Genomic DNA, 20,707 nt, shown 5'->3' on the forward strand with positions numbered 1-20,707 from the left:
ATTAAGTACTGCCAACTCTAATGAAGTCCAGTTTATGTAATTGAGTGAGTAATGGGTTTTGCAAGTTATAATTACTACAAAGACAGTTTGCAATGTAAAACCCTCAATGTGTAACAGTGAGACAAAATCTCAGACTAGGCTCCTCAGTTCTTTGTAAAGAGCCAAGCAAAGAATAAACATTATGAGTATCTAGAAAGGAACTACTATTTGAAGAAGGTCTTAGAGGGTAAATACTACTAGTAATAATCATCAGCAAAAAAGTCTTAAAGGATAAATATGAATAATATAGCTGTCTGGTCTACCTGCCTCAGAGCTGAACTCCTAAAATCAGTTTATTAGTCAAATTGAATGAACTGAAATCAAGCTAATAGGAAAACCCGATAAAAGTTGCCTAAAATAGATTTTGGTAGATTTTATTGGCATTATTCAGGCAAAAAGTATTTTGAAAAGTTAATTCTGCTCGAAGTTTGTTTTATTTTTTGTTACAATTAATGGTATGGTCCAAGTTGTTTTCTTCCTGTGATTTGAATTCAAACACAGAACCAAGAACAAAGCTGAAATGATAACGACTAATAAATCACAGACATTTTAGAACTGAAAGGAACCCCTTATTTTACAGATGAGAAAGCAAATGAAATACTTTTCTGAGGTCCCACATAGATGGTGTGGGAGCCGAGCCAGAAGCCAGTGTGAGGCTCTGAGTTCAGAGCCTGGGATGCCATCACTTATCGTGGAATTTGGGCACCTTGCCAGCATGCTCCCTAGCGTGGGATCTGGCCAACTAGCTTTCTTTGGCCTCATGGCTCCCATTTAGCACTAACAGCTCATTAATACCAAGGGAAGAGAAGACCCCACTTTTTTAGTGTCGACTGTGTGTCAAGTACTTTGTACGTATTATGCCACTGCATTTTGCTGCCAACGTAAGAAGTAAATTAATGATTTCCTTTTAGCACTTGAAGAAACCAAGGCCCCAAGCATTTAAGTTGATCAAGATTTGGCCCGGGCTGCTGTTTGCTTCTCTTTGATAGTAACTTCTCCTCCTGTTAGGCAGCTAAGACAGAAAACAGTGTGTTAGAGCTCTCCAGAAAGAATCAATAGGATAGATTATAGACAGATAGATAGATAGATAGATAGATAGATAGATAGATAGATAGATAAGGAACTTGTTCATGTGATTATGGAGGCTGGTGAGCCCGAGATCTGCAGCTGACAAGCTGAAGACTGAGGAGAGACAGTGTGAAAGCAGGCGGGCTCAAGACCCAAGAAGAGCCAGTGTTTTCAGTTTGCTGGCAGTCAGGCAGGAGGAGTTCCCTCTTGCTCGTGGGAGGGTCAGCCTTTTTGTTCCATTCAGGCCTTCCCCTGATCAGATGAGGCCCATCCACACTGGGGGGTGCCATATGCCTTCAGTCTACCAATTCAAATGTTAATCTCATCCAAAAAACATCCTCACAGATGTATCCAGAATAATATTTGACCAAATTTCCGGGCACCCAGTGGCCCAGTCAAGGGGACACAGAGCATGAACCATCACACATCATGTTCTCCAGTTTGGTCAGGGCCTGGACCAGGGGGAGGTGATCAAGGTATGCAGAATGTAAATTTATGGAGGACTTACTCCTAGGTTCACACAAGCATCCTGAGTGCCTCACTTATCTCACTCACCCTAGTCCTGGCCCCATGTCCCTCTCAAAGGGGCAGATTCAATCACCTCCCTTAACTTGAAGGGTTTTATATTAAGGGGGCAGCTTTCTACAATCATGTAAATACCATTCTAGAAAAGTCTTGGCTATGCAGAGTTTCTCAAGGAATTGATGGCAACAAATATCTGAAATACCAAGTATGAAAACAGATGAAGGGTAATTATTTCTATACTTACCATGGCATGGAATGGTAATCCACTTACATTTTCCACTGAAAATGGTTCCTTATAATTTAAATAGTATTTATTGAATGGCCTTTATTTTTATCAAAAAGCAAATGTATTTCTATAAAATCACAAACACAAATCTTTTCATGCATCATAGAAGAATGCACAGCTATTAAAGATCAGATTTCAATTATTTCACATTGGGCTAAAGGCCATTCATCGCAAATTATCACAGTTATTCCTCATATTTAATTATCTACAATGTCAGCAATGCCTGACTTTTCACAGTTATTAGGAGGATTGAGTGAACTCAATGCAACAAATGAAAGCATGTTTTAAACTATTAAGTGCGATATAGAAAGGTGTCACTGCTATTAGCAGAGTGATAGAAATCTCTTACCTTAATTCAAGAGAGCTGTACCAATTTGCACTGTCTCCCTCACTTTATGAGTAAATGTTCCCTCAAACCCCAGACAACATAGGATAGGCAATGAAAACTCTCCAAATTCAAGCCTGCAAATACCCAAGAAATCAGATACATTTAATGATCAAACTTTGGGAACCAGAGACATTCCACCCGTTTGGAGTCAAATGGACTTTGTTTTCGTTTCATTTAGCTTCTGAACTAGATCTTGACTTAGTTAATTTGATATTTGCCTTGTAAGGTAGGACTCTCTCAATGAAGCTGCTTCATTAAAAATTGATTTGGCTGGACAGATTGGCTTACTCTTGTATAACACAGAGTTGAAACAATATATACATCCATATCCCTACTTTGGCATCCGACTGCCAGGGTTCACACCCAGGCTCTGCAGATGACTAAGGTATGATCTTGGGCAAGTTACTTAATTTCTCCACACCTCAGTCTTCTCATTTGTTTCAATGGAGATAAAAATAGTATCTTCATGTCACAGAGTTGGTCCAAGAATTAAATGGGATAATCCATATAAATTACTTAGAATAGCTGCTGGCTCATAGTAAATATCTAATCAATGTCAGTTCTTATTATTAGATTAAATCACATGAAATTTAGCTATTTTAACCTACTAAAAATGACAGTTTCAAGTGAGTCAACTTAATATTTACAAAAGCCATGCTATTTTAGCCTCCTTTAACAGTGAAAGCTCTTATTGGTCAGGGTCCTTATCTAACTCATGCTCCATAGCACATGGTGTGCATGCAATAGAATGTCTAAAGAATAAAGGTGCCGATTCAGGAAAATCTCTATTTTAAAGAGTTCAAGTTGCTGTTTTGTCATGGATTCTGGAGTCAGATTACCTGAGCTTAAGTCCTGGCTCCACTCCTCACTAGTTGTGTGACCTTAGGCAAGTTGCATTACCTTTTTGTGACCCAGTTGCCATTTTTGTAAAATGGAAATAGTAGTAGCACTTATTTCCTAGGTTGTTGAATTAAACTAGACAGTGATGAAAAGTGATTATTAGCACAATGACTGGCACATAGAATACCATAATAAGTGTTAGTTATTTTCCTTTTTTCTTCCCCTCCTCCCTTTTCCTCTCCTTCTCTAGTTTATCACACAAGTTTTATAAACTAAAAGATGATTTCACAATTCTAGAAGTAATCTCCAATTCTAGCAATGAACTCTCTTCTCATCAGAATATAAAGAGTAGAGTACCAGTAAATGCCATCTGTGATCATTTTATACTTTTGCTACATATTTAGGAATCAAGGTTGAAGAAATGCAAAATTGCTCATGGGAAGGAGGTGAGGAAATTGGGGGTGTGTGGGGACATGGGCTGCAAGAAATTAATGTTGGTGTCCAGTGGGGGTCAAGGGTCTTAAGTCATGCTGTTTTCGGTGCCAGGTGGCAACGTTCAATGTCAAATTGAGGAAAGGGGTAGACTCCCCATTTCAGCACAGGACACCAAGTTGCTATGAGACTGTGAGGCCCATGGAGAATACAGCCCTCTGTGGCCCCTTGAGTCTTTATATGTTGGGGAGCATGGAGAGGCTGCATCTACACCTGACAGGCGGGTCTCACCAGGGCTGCACTGTAGCAGCAGAGGTCAAGACATCTCCCTCCAGGATGGCATGTGCAGAGTCCTTCTAAGAACTCACAGAAATAGCTGGTCTTCACTAGGGAAGAAGCAGGAGTAAATGAACCAGAGACCCTACATCTGCAATGGAGAGGACAAATCAGTGGACTTCAGGGTATAAATGCAAGGCAGAACTCTCCAAATGGGAGCCCACAGACTGTTAGTGTTTTGGGATATCCAAGTTACAGCGGGAAGGTGGGTGGTAACCCATTATGAAGAAAACTTTCTCTGAGTAACACAATTAAAAGTATTCAGTAACATTTGCCCTAGTAAGTTTCATGCCACGGAGCATGTTCAACTAGAGGTTGAGAGACCACGATTCATGGATGCTTCAGAAACCGTTGGGCTTGATGGGGTGGAGGAGCTCTGGGATCTCTTCTAACCCTGCTATTCTGTTGACACCTGAAGATACAGCCAGGGAAGGCAAAGAAAACACTGGATGAATATGGAGAGATGCTCAAAGCTTGATTCCAGCCTGAAATCGAGCAATTGTTTAAAAGGAAGAAATAGAAAATATGTGTAAAACGAAATCTTTCACATTTATAGTTATTTAGGATGAGTTCTCAAATCTATGATGAGTCATAATGCTTTTAGTGGAATTTGAGAGAGTTTATTTTCTAACTTACTTCATATATAAATGGTCTATTGAAATGAGTTACGTCAGATCACAGTACCCCACAAATTGGTCTCTGTTAGACAGAGAGCACCCCCACAGCCTTAAGAAATGTTGAGGTGGAAAATTCCACAAAGAAATAACTTTTACATTGCCACCTGCTGGCTACTGCTGTAAGTGACAGCAATATAAGTACAATTTCCAAGTCTTAATCAAGTTCCAACTGGAAACAGGAATATTGATTGTAGTTACAAATGACAGGAATTAAATAGCTTCACTAAGTCCTCAAAAGGCAGATATCAGAGTAATTTTACAAGTGTATTGGGGATCCATCTGGGTATTGCCTTAAGTAGGAGATAATTTGCGTGGATTTGACTTCAGATGTGAATCACCCCCCTGGTGGTGCATGCATGACTAATACTGAATAGCCCTTGTGAACGAGGCATCCTAACAAACCCTATGGCATAGGTTTATTCAGGCCTATCTTCAGCCCACACAGACTGTTTCCTCAAGGTAGTTCTAGACGCTTAATTCTGGAGAGATGACTTTCTCTGTCACCTAGTGTTATAGCGACATTTGGCATATTCATTTCCAAAAAATAATAATAACAATGGCAAGTAGGAGGCAGAATACATGAGGCCCAACTATGGCAAGTACATAAAGGCCATGAAGGTGAGCAGAGAAATTGTTCCAAGTATGCATATATTAGTTTTACAGGTTTCAGGCTACACCCTGAAGAACACCAGGAACCCTATGTAGATTAATTCATACCTCTCCCAACAGAGTTATGCACCTTGTTCATTTTGCAATTATAACACATTTAATATTGCATTCTTGTTGTTTTGTTCATCTCTGTTGTCACATTAGACTGAGGGAAAGCTTGATCTCCTTGAGGGCAATCTTCATATACAATTATATATATATATATATATATATATATATATATATATATATATATATATATATATTAGCATTCAGCACAAGCTTTGGCATTAGGTAGGTCCTCAAATATTTATCAAGTTGAGGTCAAAACAAGGAAGAGAAGGAGGTACAGAAGAAAAACCCCAAAGGTCCAAAATCAGTCTTTCTATTTTACATCTCATATCTTCGCTCTAGACTCAAGTTTTCAAATTCATACCAGACTCTGCCATCTGAATGTTCAGCAGAAAATTCGTGTTCAAGCATTTCCAAAACCAAATGGACCCCACTGCTTTTGTACCTCAAACTGTTCTGCTCTTGCTCCTGTAATTAATTTCTCAGTTAAGACGTAACTATCCAACCATCTGTCCATCCATCTTGGGAGTCATCCTCTAGTCCCTCATTTCCATAACACCCACGTGTCAATTATACTGACATCTCCGGAATCTGCTCCTTCCTCCCTCTCCCCACTGCCCACCTTCTTTCACACTCTTGTCACCTGGTAATGTCTTAAATAACTTCCTAATTGGTTCCTAGTCCTCAGCCAGGCACCCCAGCATCTACCCTTCCCCTGCCACCAAAGTTATCTTTCATGCAGACATGACATTACCATCTACATTATCATGCTCCCTATTTTCCATAAGATAAGTCAACTATGGCATACAGAAATCATAATCTTCCAGAGCTTTCTGGGACTGATAGTCCTTCTCCAACTACACCAATGATTCATAATCCTGTGTACTTTCCTATGGGTCACTCAGTATACACAAAACACCTAGTCCAGCCCCACCTGTCTTGGCCACTCTCTGCCTACTGAACATTTTTCATGACCCAGGTTAGATGTTACCTCTTCTGGGATATCTTCTTCAGAATATAAGTAATTGTAAATTTACCTGATCAATGGCAAAACCCTCTGGCTTTATGCTCCCATAGCACTTCTCTTAGGGCATTTAATGAGGGCCACCTAGCCCATATGAAGGCTCTGTGCAAATTAGGTGGAGGTGTCCCCTCTGGACAGAGGTGGCTCTGTGGCATGCTATCAGACTTGACAAGTGAAATGAGCTAGATTTCAACTCAGGCAGGTTGAATTTGCCACTTTGGTCAGGTTACCTTGTGCAACAAAAGAAATCCCATCCAACTGCACATGTGGGCCCTGAGAACTCAACACAATTATTGCCTTATATGCCAGTCTTCACCACCAGCTGGTGAATTCCTAGAAGGCAGTTAGATCAATGAAAATTGTATTCTCAGAACCTAACACATAGTAAGCTTTGATGAATATTCTTTGAATTGTTGTTTTTTTGAATGAGAAGACATTGCAGAAGTTATCACAGGAAGATCTCTGACGTATATAAACATATATACTGCATGGTCTTAGGCAAATATTTTGACTTCCTTGTGCCCTAGTTTCCTCATTTATAAACTGAGGACAATACTAGCGCCTACCTCAGGCCTTCTGTGAAGATCTGATGAGAGAGTATATGGCAAAGTGACCGGCCAAGAGTATGTGTTACGCAAGTATTGACTATTATCATCGACATACAATAAATACATGAGTATTCTGAGATGAACCTTTTTAAATTTGACAGTAAGACAATTTTGGAGGAAGAATCTTTCTGCCTTGATTTAAAAAAACAGAGACAGGTATTGCAATTTGAATGAAAGTATTACCATTAATGTTAAATGATTGAAGATATTTCACTTAAGAGATAGAATCATAATATTTTAGAATTTGGAAGACATTTAGAGGTAATCGAAACTGCTTTTCTTATAGATAAAAGAATTGGGTTAAGTGACCTTTCCACGGGTTTTACTGTTTCTCCTTCTGGCCCTTCCCAAACATCCAGCCTCATCTCCTCACACACACACATACTACCCCCCTCCCCCGGCCCTGACCTCCAATATTTCCCTTGCATACATACATCCAGCCCCTGTCTAGGGCACCATTAGCCTCTCCCAGAATGCACTTGCACAGATCCTTTGCCTCTGCCTGTGACAGCCCTCCTTCCTACACACCCGACTCCTGTCTCAGCTGATTAAACAGCTTCAAGTCCCAATTCAATTGTTGTATCTTCTCTGGCAAAGCCTTCCCCTCCTTCCTCAGCCAAAGTTAGCTGTTGCCTCCTCTGTGTTCCCACTCTGTGATCATACCTCTATTTAGCACTTATCAGAGCAAGGGCTCTGAATCCCCGCTGTCTAGGTTTGAATTCCAGCTCTGCCACTTACTACCTATGTTTCTCTTGCTCCTCTGTGCCTCGGTCACCTTATCTATTGAATGGGAATAATAATGGGATCTACCTTATGTATTAATTCATTCAACAAATAGTTATCGACTGCTTATTGTGTGTCAGAAACTGTTCTAGGACCTGGAGTAGTTACATGGTGAACAAGACAAAGTCCTTGTTCTCAGGAGCTTACATTGAATGGGAGGGTTGAACAATTAAAATCAAATATAATCAGGTATAATCATTATTCTAAGGGCCATAAAAATGAACAGCAGAGAAGGAGACTCAAGAATAATGAGGGTGGTGGTGGTTGTTTTATAGAGGAGAGGCAGGGAAAAGCTGTTAGAGAAGGTGACATTTGATCGTCCATGGGGGAAATGAGTGAGCAAGCCACACAGAAATCTAGCAGGAGTGAATTCTAGGCAGAGACAACTTCATGTGCAAAGGCCCTGGGGCAGGAAGGATGAGCTTGGGGGTAGGGGACAGAAAGGCTAACAGGGCTACTGCCAAGTTAATGAAGCAGACAGTGGAGGAGGTGAGATGCTCTTTATTCCTAGCACACCAAGATTTTTGGATTTTTATCTCCTAAATGTTTCCCCAATCCATTTTTCTCTTCTCTTCATCCCTGATCTTGTATCCTATTATCCTTGATTTCTCTCCTTGCAGTCAAGCCCCTTCAAAACTATCTTCCATCACCTGACACAAGGATCTAAATACATAACTCTGACACTACTGTCCTCTGCTTTATAATTTTTCATAGACTGACCCCACACTGTCTGTAGAGTAAATCCCAGATGCACTACCATACTGGACAAGGTCCTCTAGGACTTAGCCCCTGTCCACCTCTTTACTTCCTACTTGCACATACACGCCAGCCACACCAAAGTATTGGTTCCCAGATAATGTCTTTCTGGTCTCTATACCTTGCCTTAAGCTGTTTCCTTTTCCTAAAAAACATCCCCTCTTCCACATTTTTGCTTGGCTAACTCAATAGTCAGACTCAGCTCTGGAGTTACTTGCACTCTGTGCTCTTGTTATAAGCTGAGAATGTCCTAGTGCTGCCACAGTACCACTTCCCAGCAATTATTAGGATGATCTGTTTGTATATATCTGCCTCTCCAGTTAGCTTCTAATTTTCTCAAGGGCAGACAATTGGTCCTTAATCATGTTTTGCCTCCCCAGGACATGATCTGTGTTCTGGCCAAGAGCCTTCAAGCAAGAACTATGTTCATGCCCTTCCTCATATTGTCAGCTAAGAAGTCAATCCTGAATCTGTCCTGTCTCAGGCTCACACAACACATAGTTGCTCTATGAGTTTGATTCAGGTAAATGCATTTCAAAGGATGCCTGACAATTTTCAAGATTCTTTAATCACATTCATCTATAAAATTCAAAAAGAAGACAAAATCCACATGTCTGAGAAAAAAAGAGAACAGAAATTGTCCTATGACTTTAGGAGGTTTTTTTTTTTTTTTTTTAAGATTTATTTTATTTGTTTATTTGAGAGAGAGAAAGTGTGCGAGTGTGTGTGTGTGTGTGTGTGTGTTTCTTGGAGGGGAGAGTAGGCGCAGAGAGAGAGGATCTCAAGCAGTCTCCCCACTGATTACGTAGCCCTATACAGGGCTCGATTCCACGACCTTGAGATCATGACCTGAGATGAAATCAAGAGTCGGATGCCTAACTGACTGAGCCACCTGGGAGCCCCTGACTTTCGAGTTTTAACTAGTAAGTTTCAGAAGTCTAATACTTGAAGAAGCAGGCTTATTTTAAATACATCTATGTCCAGTGTCCACTTTTCATCATGTAAACAGAAGGAAGCATCCCCTGCCAAGTGTAATTTCTATACCTTTATTGTACTTTTATGATACTTAAAAAGGTATGGGAGTGGAAAATAGATGCTAAATCAATTCTTTCACAAATCAACATATTATTTTCCTTTTTAAGCTTCTTTTTACATTAAATTCAAAGTTCTAGTTCTATTAGAAAATTAAATTGATTTTTTTAGAAGTTCTATGCACTCACAAAATGCGATTTTTTAATAGTTCCATACCTTAACTGCCAAAGATAATTTAACCTGGAGATGAGACTAACCATTACAAAGTTTTCCAAAAGTTTAATAAGAAAGAAGAGCTAATTGATGATTGTAGAAAAGCCACTGTCCACCCAACACATAAACCAAAGATTTACTTAATATATCCCTGGGACAAACCTGCAAAATGTTGAGTCTATTGTTTTCACAGCAGAGAAGAGAGAAATCTTCCTGAATTGTTTCTACCTTCTTCTCCTCCCCCAGAACGCTTCTCCATTATTTGACCTTGACGTCCCCTTCACTGAATTTCCATGACCTCTCAGATGGGATATGAGGCCCCTCATGATCACCTAGAACATGCCTTTCCCTTTAAGACCTCCACGCACTTGAACATCCTGAGCTCTCCACTTGGAAGGTACTTTTCCTCCCTTGCTGATCTGATGAATGCTTCCACATCCTTCAGGAATTAATTCAGACATCACCTGCTCAGTGAGCTCAGTGAAGAGCTCCCGCCTCTCGTTCCTCCAGGCAGGGAAAAGAGTGGTCTTTTTTGTGCTCTCAACCAATCCTATACTTTCTAACTCATTTGGATGACTATGATGAATATTTGCTTCCTAGACTATTAGCTTCCTGAGGGCAGGGACCATGCCTATTCCTCTTTGTGTGCTCTATGACTCCGTGTCCATGTTTGTTGATTGACTGAGTGCTTGAGGCAGAGAAACACTGCAGGGGAGAATGACCCCCTCTCCAAGAAGGGTTCACAGCAATGTAACCAAGTTACTCCCAGGCTGGCAAATGGGGCATATTGGCTAAATTATTGCAGCCAAAGAAGTTCTGACTTGCCAATGTCTCCTCCAGAGATCCAGCTACAGGATGAAGAACATTTTCACTAAACTCTTAATTCCCAAACTTTTCCTCTCACAACACATCAGGGACATTGACATGAAATGAGTTTAATCCAAGACAAAATGCTTTATTGAATATCATTCCTTTCCACTTCATCACAACAATTTAAAAGACTTTTATTTCTGCAAGCATTTTAAAGTCAGGAATAAACACAGAGGGTAGCGGTGAAGGGCTTGTTTACACGCCTCTATACCACCGTGTACGGAAGACATAGCAGAGTTTACATTTGGGCCATGTAAATTGCCATAGAACCACATGTGGCTTACAAGGTACCTTGTAACTCATCTCCTCTAAGCAATAAAGGCTTTTTTTTTTTTTTCTGGCAAAAGTTTGAGAAACTTACTGCTGTTTTCTATCAGCAGATAGAACAGATGGCTGGCACATGCCTGCTTTGCTAAATGAAATGGGCTCTCTGCAGAATTACTCTTTGATCCCTAGTGGCATGTCCATAACACCACCATGCAAAATACCACAGCATAGCAGAATCTAAACATTAAAAGTTTAAAGCTGTGTTTTTGATATGAGTACCTTCTTTAAAAAAAATCATGCCCACAGTATGTAAACATATTCACATTCCCACTTTGAAACCATGGACCAGGGGTCAAAAACTGAGGCATTTCCTCCATTTGGTGACATAAAACCACTGCAAAGGTATGATGGCCAACCCCAGGAGTATGAAAGTATGCAACCACTTGGGTTGTAACTACCCAAACCATCATAACTCCATTAGGAAAAAATGCAGACAGTACACATTAAGGGACTTAAATAATAATAATCAGTGTTACCATACCTTATGGAATTAGAAGAAGATGGTTAAGGGTATTTGGCAGTTCCTTTGAAGAGGGACAGGAAGTACTTGAATTAAAATTCACTTCTCTATTGCCTTTCTTTCATTTTTGTCAGGGGAGAAAAGAAGGAAAGAAACGTTTTCATACAGGTCTCCTTTCCTCAACTAGTCCAGTGGGAAATTGGAGACTGCACACTACAGCCAGTTTAATGGGACCAGTGGGACATCATATCAAACACTATACTGCAAAAACAAGCTACCTGGAGCTTTAGGGGCACTTAAATGACAGAGCTGGATTATGACAGAATTGGATTAACTAGTTCATATTATGGAAACATGTCAGTAGAATGATTCCACTTTTTAAAAAAAATCACAAAAATATGAGTCCGTTTTCAGGAAAATGATCTGTTTTTGACTTTTCTTTTTGCCAACTGGACCTTCCTCACTTTAAAGCTGAATTTGGGTGCTACAGACTGGAGTCATTCACGAGGACACCACTATCCCGGCAAAGTTCTTGAGCTTTTCTTATACTTGATCTTGTGTTATTATTGTTCTTATTTCTGGCAGTTTGAAATCATTCAAGAAGTGTTTTAGTTGATAGGGAGCTAGGAAGGGTTAAGAACACATTTATGTTCCTTACATATTGATAAATATTGCACTCGAGACACTGCATCTTCAGTATATGTAGTATTTTGTTTTCTATGGTGATACATAACACAAAGGAGCATGTTTCTGCAGTTTAACTCAATAATCAATTCTTCTCAAATATACATGTGACCACCCACTTCCCAGGGCACCAGACAAAATTCTCCTCTTCCTTTCCTGTATCCACAATGACACTTTTCAGTTTTGTTTTTAAACATCCTGCAATTGAGAAAAATGAGGCTCTATCACTGACTTCCAGTGGTTATAAGAATTGTGACCACCATACATGAAAACAAGCTTACTTTAAGATCTGGACCTGTTGTTACAAATGGTTAGAGCTTGCTTGGTAATCCACGTGGTGGGGTGGAAGTTAATACTGGCTGATTATCTTTACCCAGAGAATTTCTATTCCATACACACCAATTTCACCCCAACCCTTGCCAACCATCTCAGAAATCCAGGCATTTGGTCATAAGAAGTTTGGAAAACTAGTACAAATGGCTCAGCATAAATCCATCACCACTGCTTTAAAAAAAAAAAAAAAAAGCCAACATAAAAAGAGATGCCCAATTAACTGGGTACTAGATTCATAGTACCTTAGCATCTATATGCAGGTGATAGATTATATTACAGTTACTAAAATCAAGTCTATATGATCTTTATAAATAAAAATCTATTTAAATGATCTATATAAACAAAAAATTTTGGCCTTGAACCAAATTGGTTCATATGGAAATCAGCAGCAGTGTCCTAATATTAGAATTCAGATTTGTCTAACAAAACTTCTCATTAAAGTTTTATTTGAAAGCCATTAGTTTTAGAAAGGGTTATTTTCCAAATAAAATGTTTAATTAGTGCATCATTTAGAAAACCAAAATGGCAACTCATGGCCCCTACCTGTCCCAAATTTAGAGAAAAATTAGAATAAGGAATGCCTCATTGAAAAATATCAACTATTAAAAGTTATATACAGCAATAAAGGGTATTTTCCCTTAATTACTAAAAATCCCTTAAGCCTAAACCTCTTTAATAGAAATTCTTCTCTGATCTAAAGGTCTTGAGAAGGGGCATGTCAGAAAATGAGTATTTTAAATGGGAGATTACAGAGTAGAGACAGGGTTTTCTATGGAAAATGAGGATTTCAGTGAAAGAGGTCAGGTCATCTGGTTTCAGATAGGAAGGCCTTCCTAGGCAGATTTTTAGGGATCTTGAAAGAATCTGGTGAGAATCAGATAAGCATTAGTGAATTATTTGGGCTCCGTAGTTACGATCAGTCATGAAAACCATTTGTTTTACCATTTTGTTGAGTGATTTATGCTGTAAAAATGATACTGGGTAATAAGTATAAGTAAATTATTTATAATGTAGAACATCATGCAAGTTTAAACTCTAAAGTATAGTGCTTTGCACACATTTAATGTAAAATAGTTTTTGAAATTACAAATCAATACACACTCATTGTGGAAAAATAAAAATGTAATATACACAGATGTAACTAATGTTGACACCTTGGAGAATCAGAGGTTACAGGCTGAAGATACAGTGTATTGAGTGCAATATTTACCAATATGTAAGGAACATAAATGTGCTCAAAATGCTTCCTAGCTCCCTATCAATTAAAAACCTCTGATACATCAGATGTTTATTCCTATGTCTGCCTACATATTTTGTAATGGAATCAAACAAAATATACTGTGATAGGCTGTTGACCTAATCTGTCATGAATATCTTTCTATGGCAGTGAGTAGATGTCTAGAATATTCTTTTTTTGATGTCTAGAATACTCTTATTAATGCTTCATTGCATTCTCCTGCCACTATCACTGGACCTCTAAGTTCTACCCATGTTTACTTTTATAAATAGCACAATGAGGAACAGTCTTGCACCTAAATTTTTATTAATATCCATAATTATTTCCTTGGGATGAATTTCTGGAAGTAAAATTTCCCAGTTAAAGGATGTCTATCAAGCTTTTTGCTATCAGAATCAAATAGTCTTGCAAAAAGCCTAACAGGGCATCAGCTACATACAAGCAGGCACCATTCTTCACATACTCAAAACACTCTTACTTGATGTGGGGAAATGAATCTCACTGTAATTTTTATCTGCACTTGTTTGAAGTAGAACATAAAAGTTATTTCAAATGGCCCCAAGAATACTTTGGGTTAATGGACTAATAATTTATTGGAAGGAGATAACACCTACCACCTCTAGGTCTTCAATCCTAAAGTTAAACTTTCTCCACGTGTTGCCAAAACACTTTAATATTAAGTTTAAAATTTTGTTAATCAGCTGTGTGTTTTTGCTTGTGTTGAAATCCTAAATGTTTGATATTATTTGGATGAAATAACTAGATAATGGAATGAACTTTTCATTTTCCATGTAGATGTTTTGATGTGGTTTGGCTTTAGCCAGAGATGCCTTTCAAAATACTTAATTGGTATTGAAGTGATTATTTTTCTCATCTTCAAAATTTCCATGCATTTCAAAAATTATCCTGCTGGAGTCACATAACTTTATTGAGTAAAATAAGTAAAATGTAAATAATATTTTTCAATGTCCCGCTATTTAGCATTGTGTAGATCCTGCCTGCCTCACTTACCCTCCCAACTAATTAAAACAGACACCAGAGTTCATGAAGTTACCTGTGGTAACCTATCCAGAGCAGACCAAGCATAAAGAGCAAGATAACTGAACTGAGGTGCTAACATTGTCTTGTGTAATGAGATAATCCACAAGGGCGATCAACACCTAAACAAAAGAAAGATGCTAGAAGCTTCATCTCCACGCTAGCTCCAATATCTTCTCTAATCCTTTACAAGGGACATTCCTGAGATTGATTCGCAATTCATTTTGTACTCCACAGTATGTCAGTGCTTGCAAACATGCACTATGCTATAAAGCGACAGGGGAGATGACATAGCATTTAAGCCTTTGCTTCAAATTCCATTCTCCAGAAGACAAATGCATATGAAAAATAAATAAATGAGAACCGTTGACATTTTCTGCTTCTCCTACAGTTACCAAACCCTTTCAGCCAGGAAGGGGGTGTAAGTTAAGCTATCGTCTAACGGTTCTTATAAATTCATAAAAGTATAGGTAAAGAAAATATCCTTTTTAAAACTACAGAATTAATACTGATCTCCTCTGCCAAGTAGTCAAACACAGATAGATTCAGGTGAAAAGAAAGGAGATGGTAAAAGGCCATTCATTGCTTTATTACTGATTTTGCACTATTCCAAAATTAATTGTCCATAAAGTATGAAGAGGGAATTATAATCTCTTTAGAGATATATCTAAAGAATAATCTCTTTAGAGCAATAGGAGCCTCAGTGAACTTATCTACCAAATGGGGGTATTAGAATAGATGACCTTCCTGTTAGGAACTCCGGTGGATCCAAAACATCTATTTCTTTTTTTTACAACAATGGAAGTGTTGATGGGCCTAGATTTGGTTTATTTTAGAAAAAAAAAAATGAGAGAACAGGCCTGAGGGAAAAAAGACATTTAAAATGGTCATGGTCACACCCAAAATATAACAGATAATTAGAGGGACCCAAAGTGGCTTTTCAATTCAAAATAATTACTTTTTATAAAGTGTTTTCTGGATCACATTCTTCAAGAAAATAACCATTTAAGTAAATTTAGAATAAAAAAAGACCTGAAAATGTGATTTTAATTATAATTACAATGATTTTCATAGTGGACACATTTTACCAACTAAAGAGCAAAAGAATTTATTACTTACCCTTTGTCCTCTAGAGTAAATTCTCCAACTGCACAAAAGAAATTAAACTCATATAATATTTATCCTCCCTTTCTTTCCAAAATTGGAGGTCATTTATGTATTACTGGAACTGTACAAAAGGTAACATACAAAGGATGGTAATGTACTAAAAAATAAAAGGAATAGTCCTCCATAAAAATATATTGTAGTTTTCTTTTTCCATATGAAAGTATTTTAAATGGTACTTAAAATATCAATAGCCTGCAATATTTTACAAATGTTCTTACACTTTTTGAAGTTGTGAACTTCAACCAGAACTATGTAGCATTTACACTGTTCCAGTGAATAACATTCAAAAATTTTTTCAAATGCACAATGTCAAAAATATTTACAGATTTTAAATTTTGTTGTAGAGTATAAATAATGCCAAAAGGGATTGGTATATACTATGGCAAAGAGTCTTTTAGATATTATGGGGTTTTTTGTGTTTTTTTTCCCCCATATGTTTTACATATTTTATTCTGGCATAGATATTATGTTAAATTTTAATGTCAATGATCATAGAAAGAAGTGATGTTGGTATTTGTCTCTAGCAGCCTGAAGACACGGAGTCATATCAAAATAGCAAGCTTAGGAACACTGTTTACCTTTTTCTTTTGGGAATCTTTAGTTTATGTGACACGTTTAAATAAACAGGAGTTAATTCTTTATTTGCTTTGGAACTCACCTGAGAAATCACTCTTCAAAGTTGTAAAAATGTACCAGCCTACACACTACGCAGTATTACTTCTACCTGCCATCAGGCGGTGGAAATATTAAAAGGTAATTTTCTCCACCCTTTCTGGTTATCAGTACTTACCTGCCCTGCAGCTTGCCAGGTGAAATTCATGGAATGGATACTGACAGGAATAGCTGGCATTCTCTGTTGTGCTTTTCTGAAGTCATGTGTAAAAGGGGCCATTTTCCCCTCAGAAACAATCAAGATATCTTCTTCAAATCCTGTTTAAAAAAAAAAAAAATAAACAAAACCATCAAACTAGGCAGACTTAAAAGAATCCAAACCAGAAAACGCACTTAAAAAGAACACTAAAGAATTGGTATGGGCCATTTCTATACACAAAGCACCTGTCTGGGTACCAACTAATTTTCCTCTGTATGTGATAAGAACAGCGCCAACAGACACATACTTTCAGGAAAGGGAGTGCACAGGGAGTCACCGGGTGCTAACAAGCGCTGGGTTCACCCTAAAACGTAGGGTTGTAGAAACTAGCAACAGCATGATCAGAACACTAGATCAGCTTAGGTTTCTGGAGACAGAAGTTCATACACTTTCAGGTGGAAAATAGCCGATTAAAAGGTGGAGGGGAGCAACCTTCCTTGGAAATTAAGTTGTAAAAACATACTTAAATGCATGCATCTCTCCTTTAACAGAAGCGCTGGAGAGAGCGAAGACACAGGTAGGGGAAGGTAGTGGGCGCGGGAGCCTTACCTATGAGCACTCTCGCCTGGTGAGCATCGATCCAGAGGTACAGGCTTTCCTCCCGCGGCTGCCCGACCTCCGCCCGCAGCACCAGCAGGCACGGGAGGATGCTCCACAGCCGGAGCGCGGCGCCAGGGAAGGCGCTTCTCGGGGCCATGCTCCTCCGGACCGCCCTCCCGGTGGCTCTCGCCGCTGAACCTCCTTCTGCCTCACCTACCCAACCTGCGGCCGGTAAGTCCTCCCTCAGCCAAAGCTGTGCGCGCTTAGACGGCCCGGCGTGCCGCCTCCAGGCTCCGGTGCGAGAGAGCCCGCGAGAGCCAGAGGAGGTGGGAGGGGAGAGCGGGCGCCGGCGGGGAGGCGGAGGGGGCGCGGGAGGGAGAGGGGCGGCGGAGACGCAAGACTGGCAAAGCAGGAGATGCCAGCACGCAGGCGAGGCCAACAGCCCCAGGGTTAAATACCGCCCGAGAGGAAGAGCGGGAAGGGAGGGCGCGCGAATGAGGTGCGAGCGAGGAGTGGCGAGGCGCAGGTGGCCGCCACTGGGGGGCGCTAGGGGGCGCGCGCGGGCGGCGCGGGACCCTCGGAGGCCGCGTCCACGCCGCGGGGCGCGGATGCGAGCGCGCGCGAAGGGGGCGCGTGGTGTAGGCGGTTGCGGAGAGGGGCGTCGGGTGGGGCCCCTGGGGTGTCACTCGCCTCTGCCTCCTGCTTGGCGAGGCAGGGCCTGAGGGAAACGGGGAGGGCTGACACGCACGGCTTGATTAAGCGCCGGGGACAGTCATGATAATGAGGATGACGGCGACGACGGCAACGACGAGTTCCATCCCCATGCCGGTGCCGAAGGAAGGCGCATATTCCTCCACTTCTCCCTTCCCGCCGCTACCATTCCTCTCTGAGCCGCTCGACGCTGATAACTTGGCGCGTTGCCATCCGTGTAAAACCCGACCCGCCGTCCAGGGGTGCCCTTGATGGCAGGCGCTGGGCTTGGCTCGGGGCGCAGGGCTTCCACTCCGCACTTGTCAGGCAGCAAAGAGGGTGCTTTCACAGTTGGGGAGGCTCTTCTCCCTGCCCACCCGGCAGCGCCGGGAAGAGTTCCCTGGACGCTGGATGGCAGGCGTACCTGACCCTGTCGGGGATAGGGCTCTTAATATTTGCCGAGGTTTCCAGAAACTTGGAGTACTGGTACTGAAATCATAGGCGCCTGGGGGCAGGACCAAGGCTCTGGCCTTGTCTATGCGAAGAGTAGTGGGCTGGCAGTGGGCTACAGCCGAACATAGCCACCCGACCCCAGCAGAAGGGATTTAACTTGCCCCCTGCCTAATCCCTTGGCTGCGCAAAGAAAACGGAAGCAAAAGGTTAAAAAAAAAAAAAACTCAAAAAAACCCTTAGATTTCAGACTCAGAAAAGGGTTGTTTACTTCTCTTTGTTCTTTAGCACCCAGATGCTGCGACAAATGCCCAAGGATCAAGTGTCTAGGGTGTGGTGTTTCACTCAGTCCTTTGTAGAGTAGTGGACACCTCAAGAGGGGAAAACAAACAGAAACAACAGAAGAGAAGCCGAACTGGTGCATGCATTTAAATAAATGTTAGGTCATGAGAAGTTACTAAAAAGAACAAAATATGTATTTCCAATTATGAAATATTTTCGACTTTACAACTGTTGATCTTTAAAAGTAATTAGACAAGATGTCTAATTATGACTGATTTGAACTTGAAATGTCAAACTTTATAAGTACTTTAAAGGCTTACTTAATCCTCACCTCTTTTAAGTAGGTACTGTTATTATTTCCATTTTACTGTTGGGAAGCAGGGTTCCAAAAAGCCCAGTAAGTTGCCTGTGGTGACTCAGCTAGTAAGGGGCAGAATCGGGGTTCAAACCCCAGGCACTCTGATCTAAGAGCCCATTCTTTTAGCCACTATACCTCGTACTGATAAGTAAATCATAATTAGGTCCCAAGTCTCACAGCCATTCTTCCTTTAAAATAAAAATATTTACCTCTGTTCAAACATTTTATTAGTTTTGATTTCATTTCAGTAATTATTCCTTTATATAGTGTATTCACATACGTTAGGCAATCTTTAGAGCCCTTTAACATTTTAATAGCAATTGTCTCTCAATTAAGATAATTTCAAAACACAACAGACATTTTCTTTGATTCCTGAAAGTGTGGTCATAATTGAAACTTTTTTTTCCTTGGCAGTGCTCAAACCCCTATGGCTCTTGGTGCAAGGACGCCCTCTACAGGCTGTTATAATCAAATACTGAGTGGGAAATATTCATAAAGTGTACTTTTGGGTAGAGAAAAAGAGGGGCTAAATTCCCTCCTCATTCAACTTCTTCTGAGTGAGGCCCCCTCTATTCACTTCTCCTTAGCAGTGGACACTTACAAAGAATTAGATTTAATTACAGTTAGAAAAACATGTTATTTAAAAAAATCTTGGATTTGAGTTCCTTGGATTTTAAAGGGAAGGAAAGAACATAATGGTATACACCAGTCAGCTATTTCCAAGAGTAACATGGTGTATCTTTTTTTGGGGGGAAGGGCCACCTAAGACCTAAATCAGGCTTGACTCTCTGTTGTTAAGGAGCAAAATGGCTTTTTCATTTAGAATACAGTCATGTTTCAAATTTCTGTATTAAAGGTAATATTTATTTTCATGTGATAAAAATTTGGAAATAATGTGCTAGGTGGTATTACAAATCAACCTCATTCAGTATGAAAATTCTACCATTTATTGGCTGGCAAGGTGGGTAGGCAATCTCGGTGTTATAAGTTTGAACCCCATGTTGGGTGTAGAGATTACTTCAAAATAAAATCTTTTTTTGAACAATTCTATCACTTATTTTCGAGACTGTTATTTTTCCTTTCCTTGTGTAATCCATTCTCATCAGCTACATTCCTAGGCAGATTCATTTATTTGTTCATTAACTCATTCAGCCATTCCACAAAGATTTATTAAATACCTATTTTGTGCAAGACACTGTCCTAAAAAATTACAGAAAAGACAACAGCAGCAAAAAAAAAAAAAAAAAAAAATCACGAAACTGTGTGAAAAACAAAACATGATCTCAGCCCTTGAAGAGTATTGGAGATATTAAAATGAATAAGACAAGCACCCAAGTAATCATAATGCAATGCAAAATATGGTGGGTGTTGACAGAAGGACTGGGAATTCAAAGAAGAAATCTTATATCTGGGATTCAGTAAATTTTTTAGTTCATTCCTTCAAAAAACATTGGTGTCTGATGTATGGACTGCATACACACAGGGGATAGAAAGACGAGTAAAAAAAAGACACCTCCTGCTCTCAAAATATTGGTCTAATAGGAGAGGATGTAAAGAATGAACCATAGAGATGGATGAATGCCAGGATGGAGACATGCACTGGGTATTTGGGGACACAGAGGAAAGTCCCCTAATATAGACAGAGTTCCGGAAAGACTTCTTAGAGTGCTGGG

General features: G+C 39.9%; 1 protein-coding gene across 1 annotated transcript in view; it reads right to left on the reverse strand.

The window, feature by feature from the left end:
- Positions 1-17,484, reverse strand: part of WIF1 (Wnt inhibitory factor 1) — a 66,688-nt gene extending 49,204 nt beyond the window's left edge. The window contains exons 1-2 of the mRNA XM_036094129.2: positions 17,264-17,484; positions 16,634-16,773 (exon numbers count right to left, since the gene is read on the reverse strand). Of these exons, the coding sequence (XP_035950022.1) occupies positions 16,634-16,773; positions 17,264-17,411 (288 nt within the window). The 5' untranslated portion in view covers positions 17,412-17,484. The remainder of the gene's footprint in view (positions 1-16,633; positions 16,774-17,263) is intronic.
- Positions 17,485-20,707: the final 3,223 nt, after the last annotated feature.

This window comes from Halichoerus grypus, chromosome 6, assembly GCF_964656455.1.
Source record: "Halichoerus grypus chromosome 6, mHalGry1.hap1.1, whole genome shotgun sequence".
In the NCBI taxonomy this organism is placed as follows: domain Eukaryota; kingdom Metazoa; phylum Chordata; class Mammalia; order Carnivora; family Phocidae; genus Halichoerus; species Halichoerus grypus.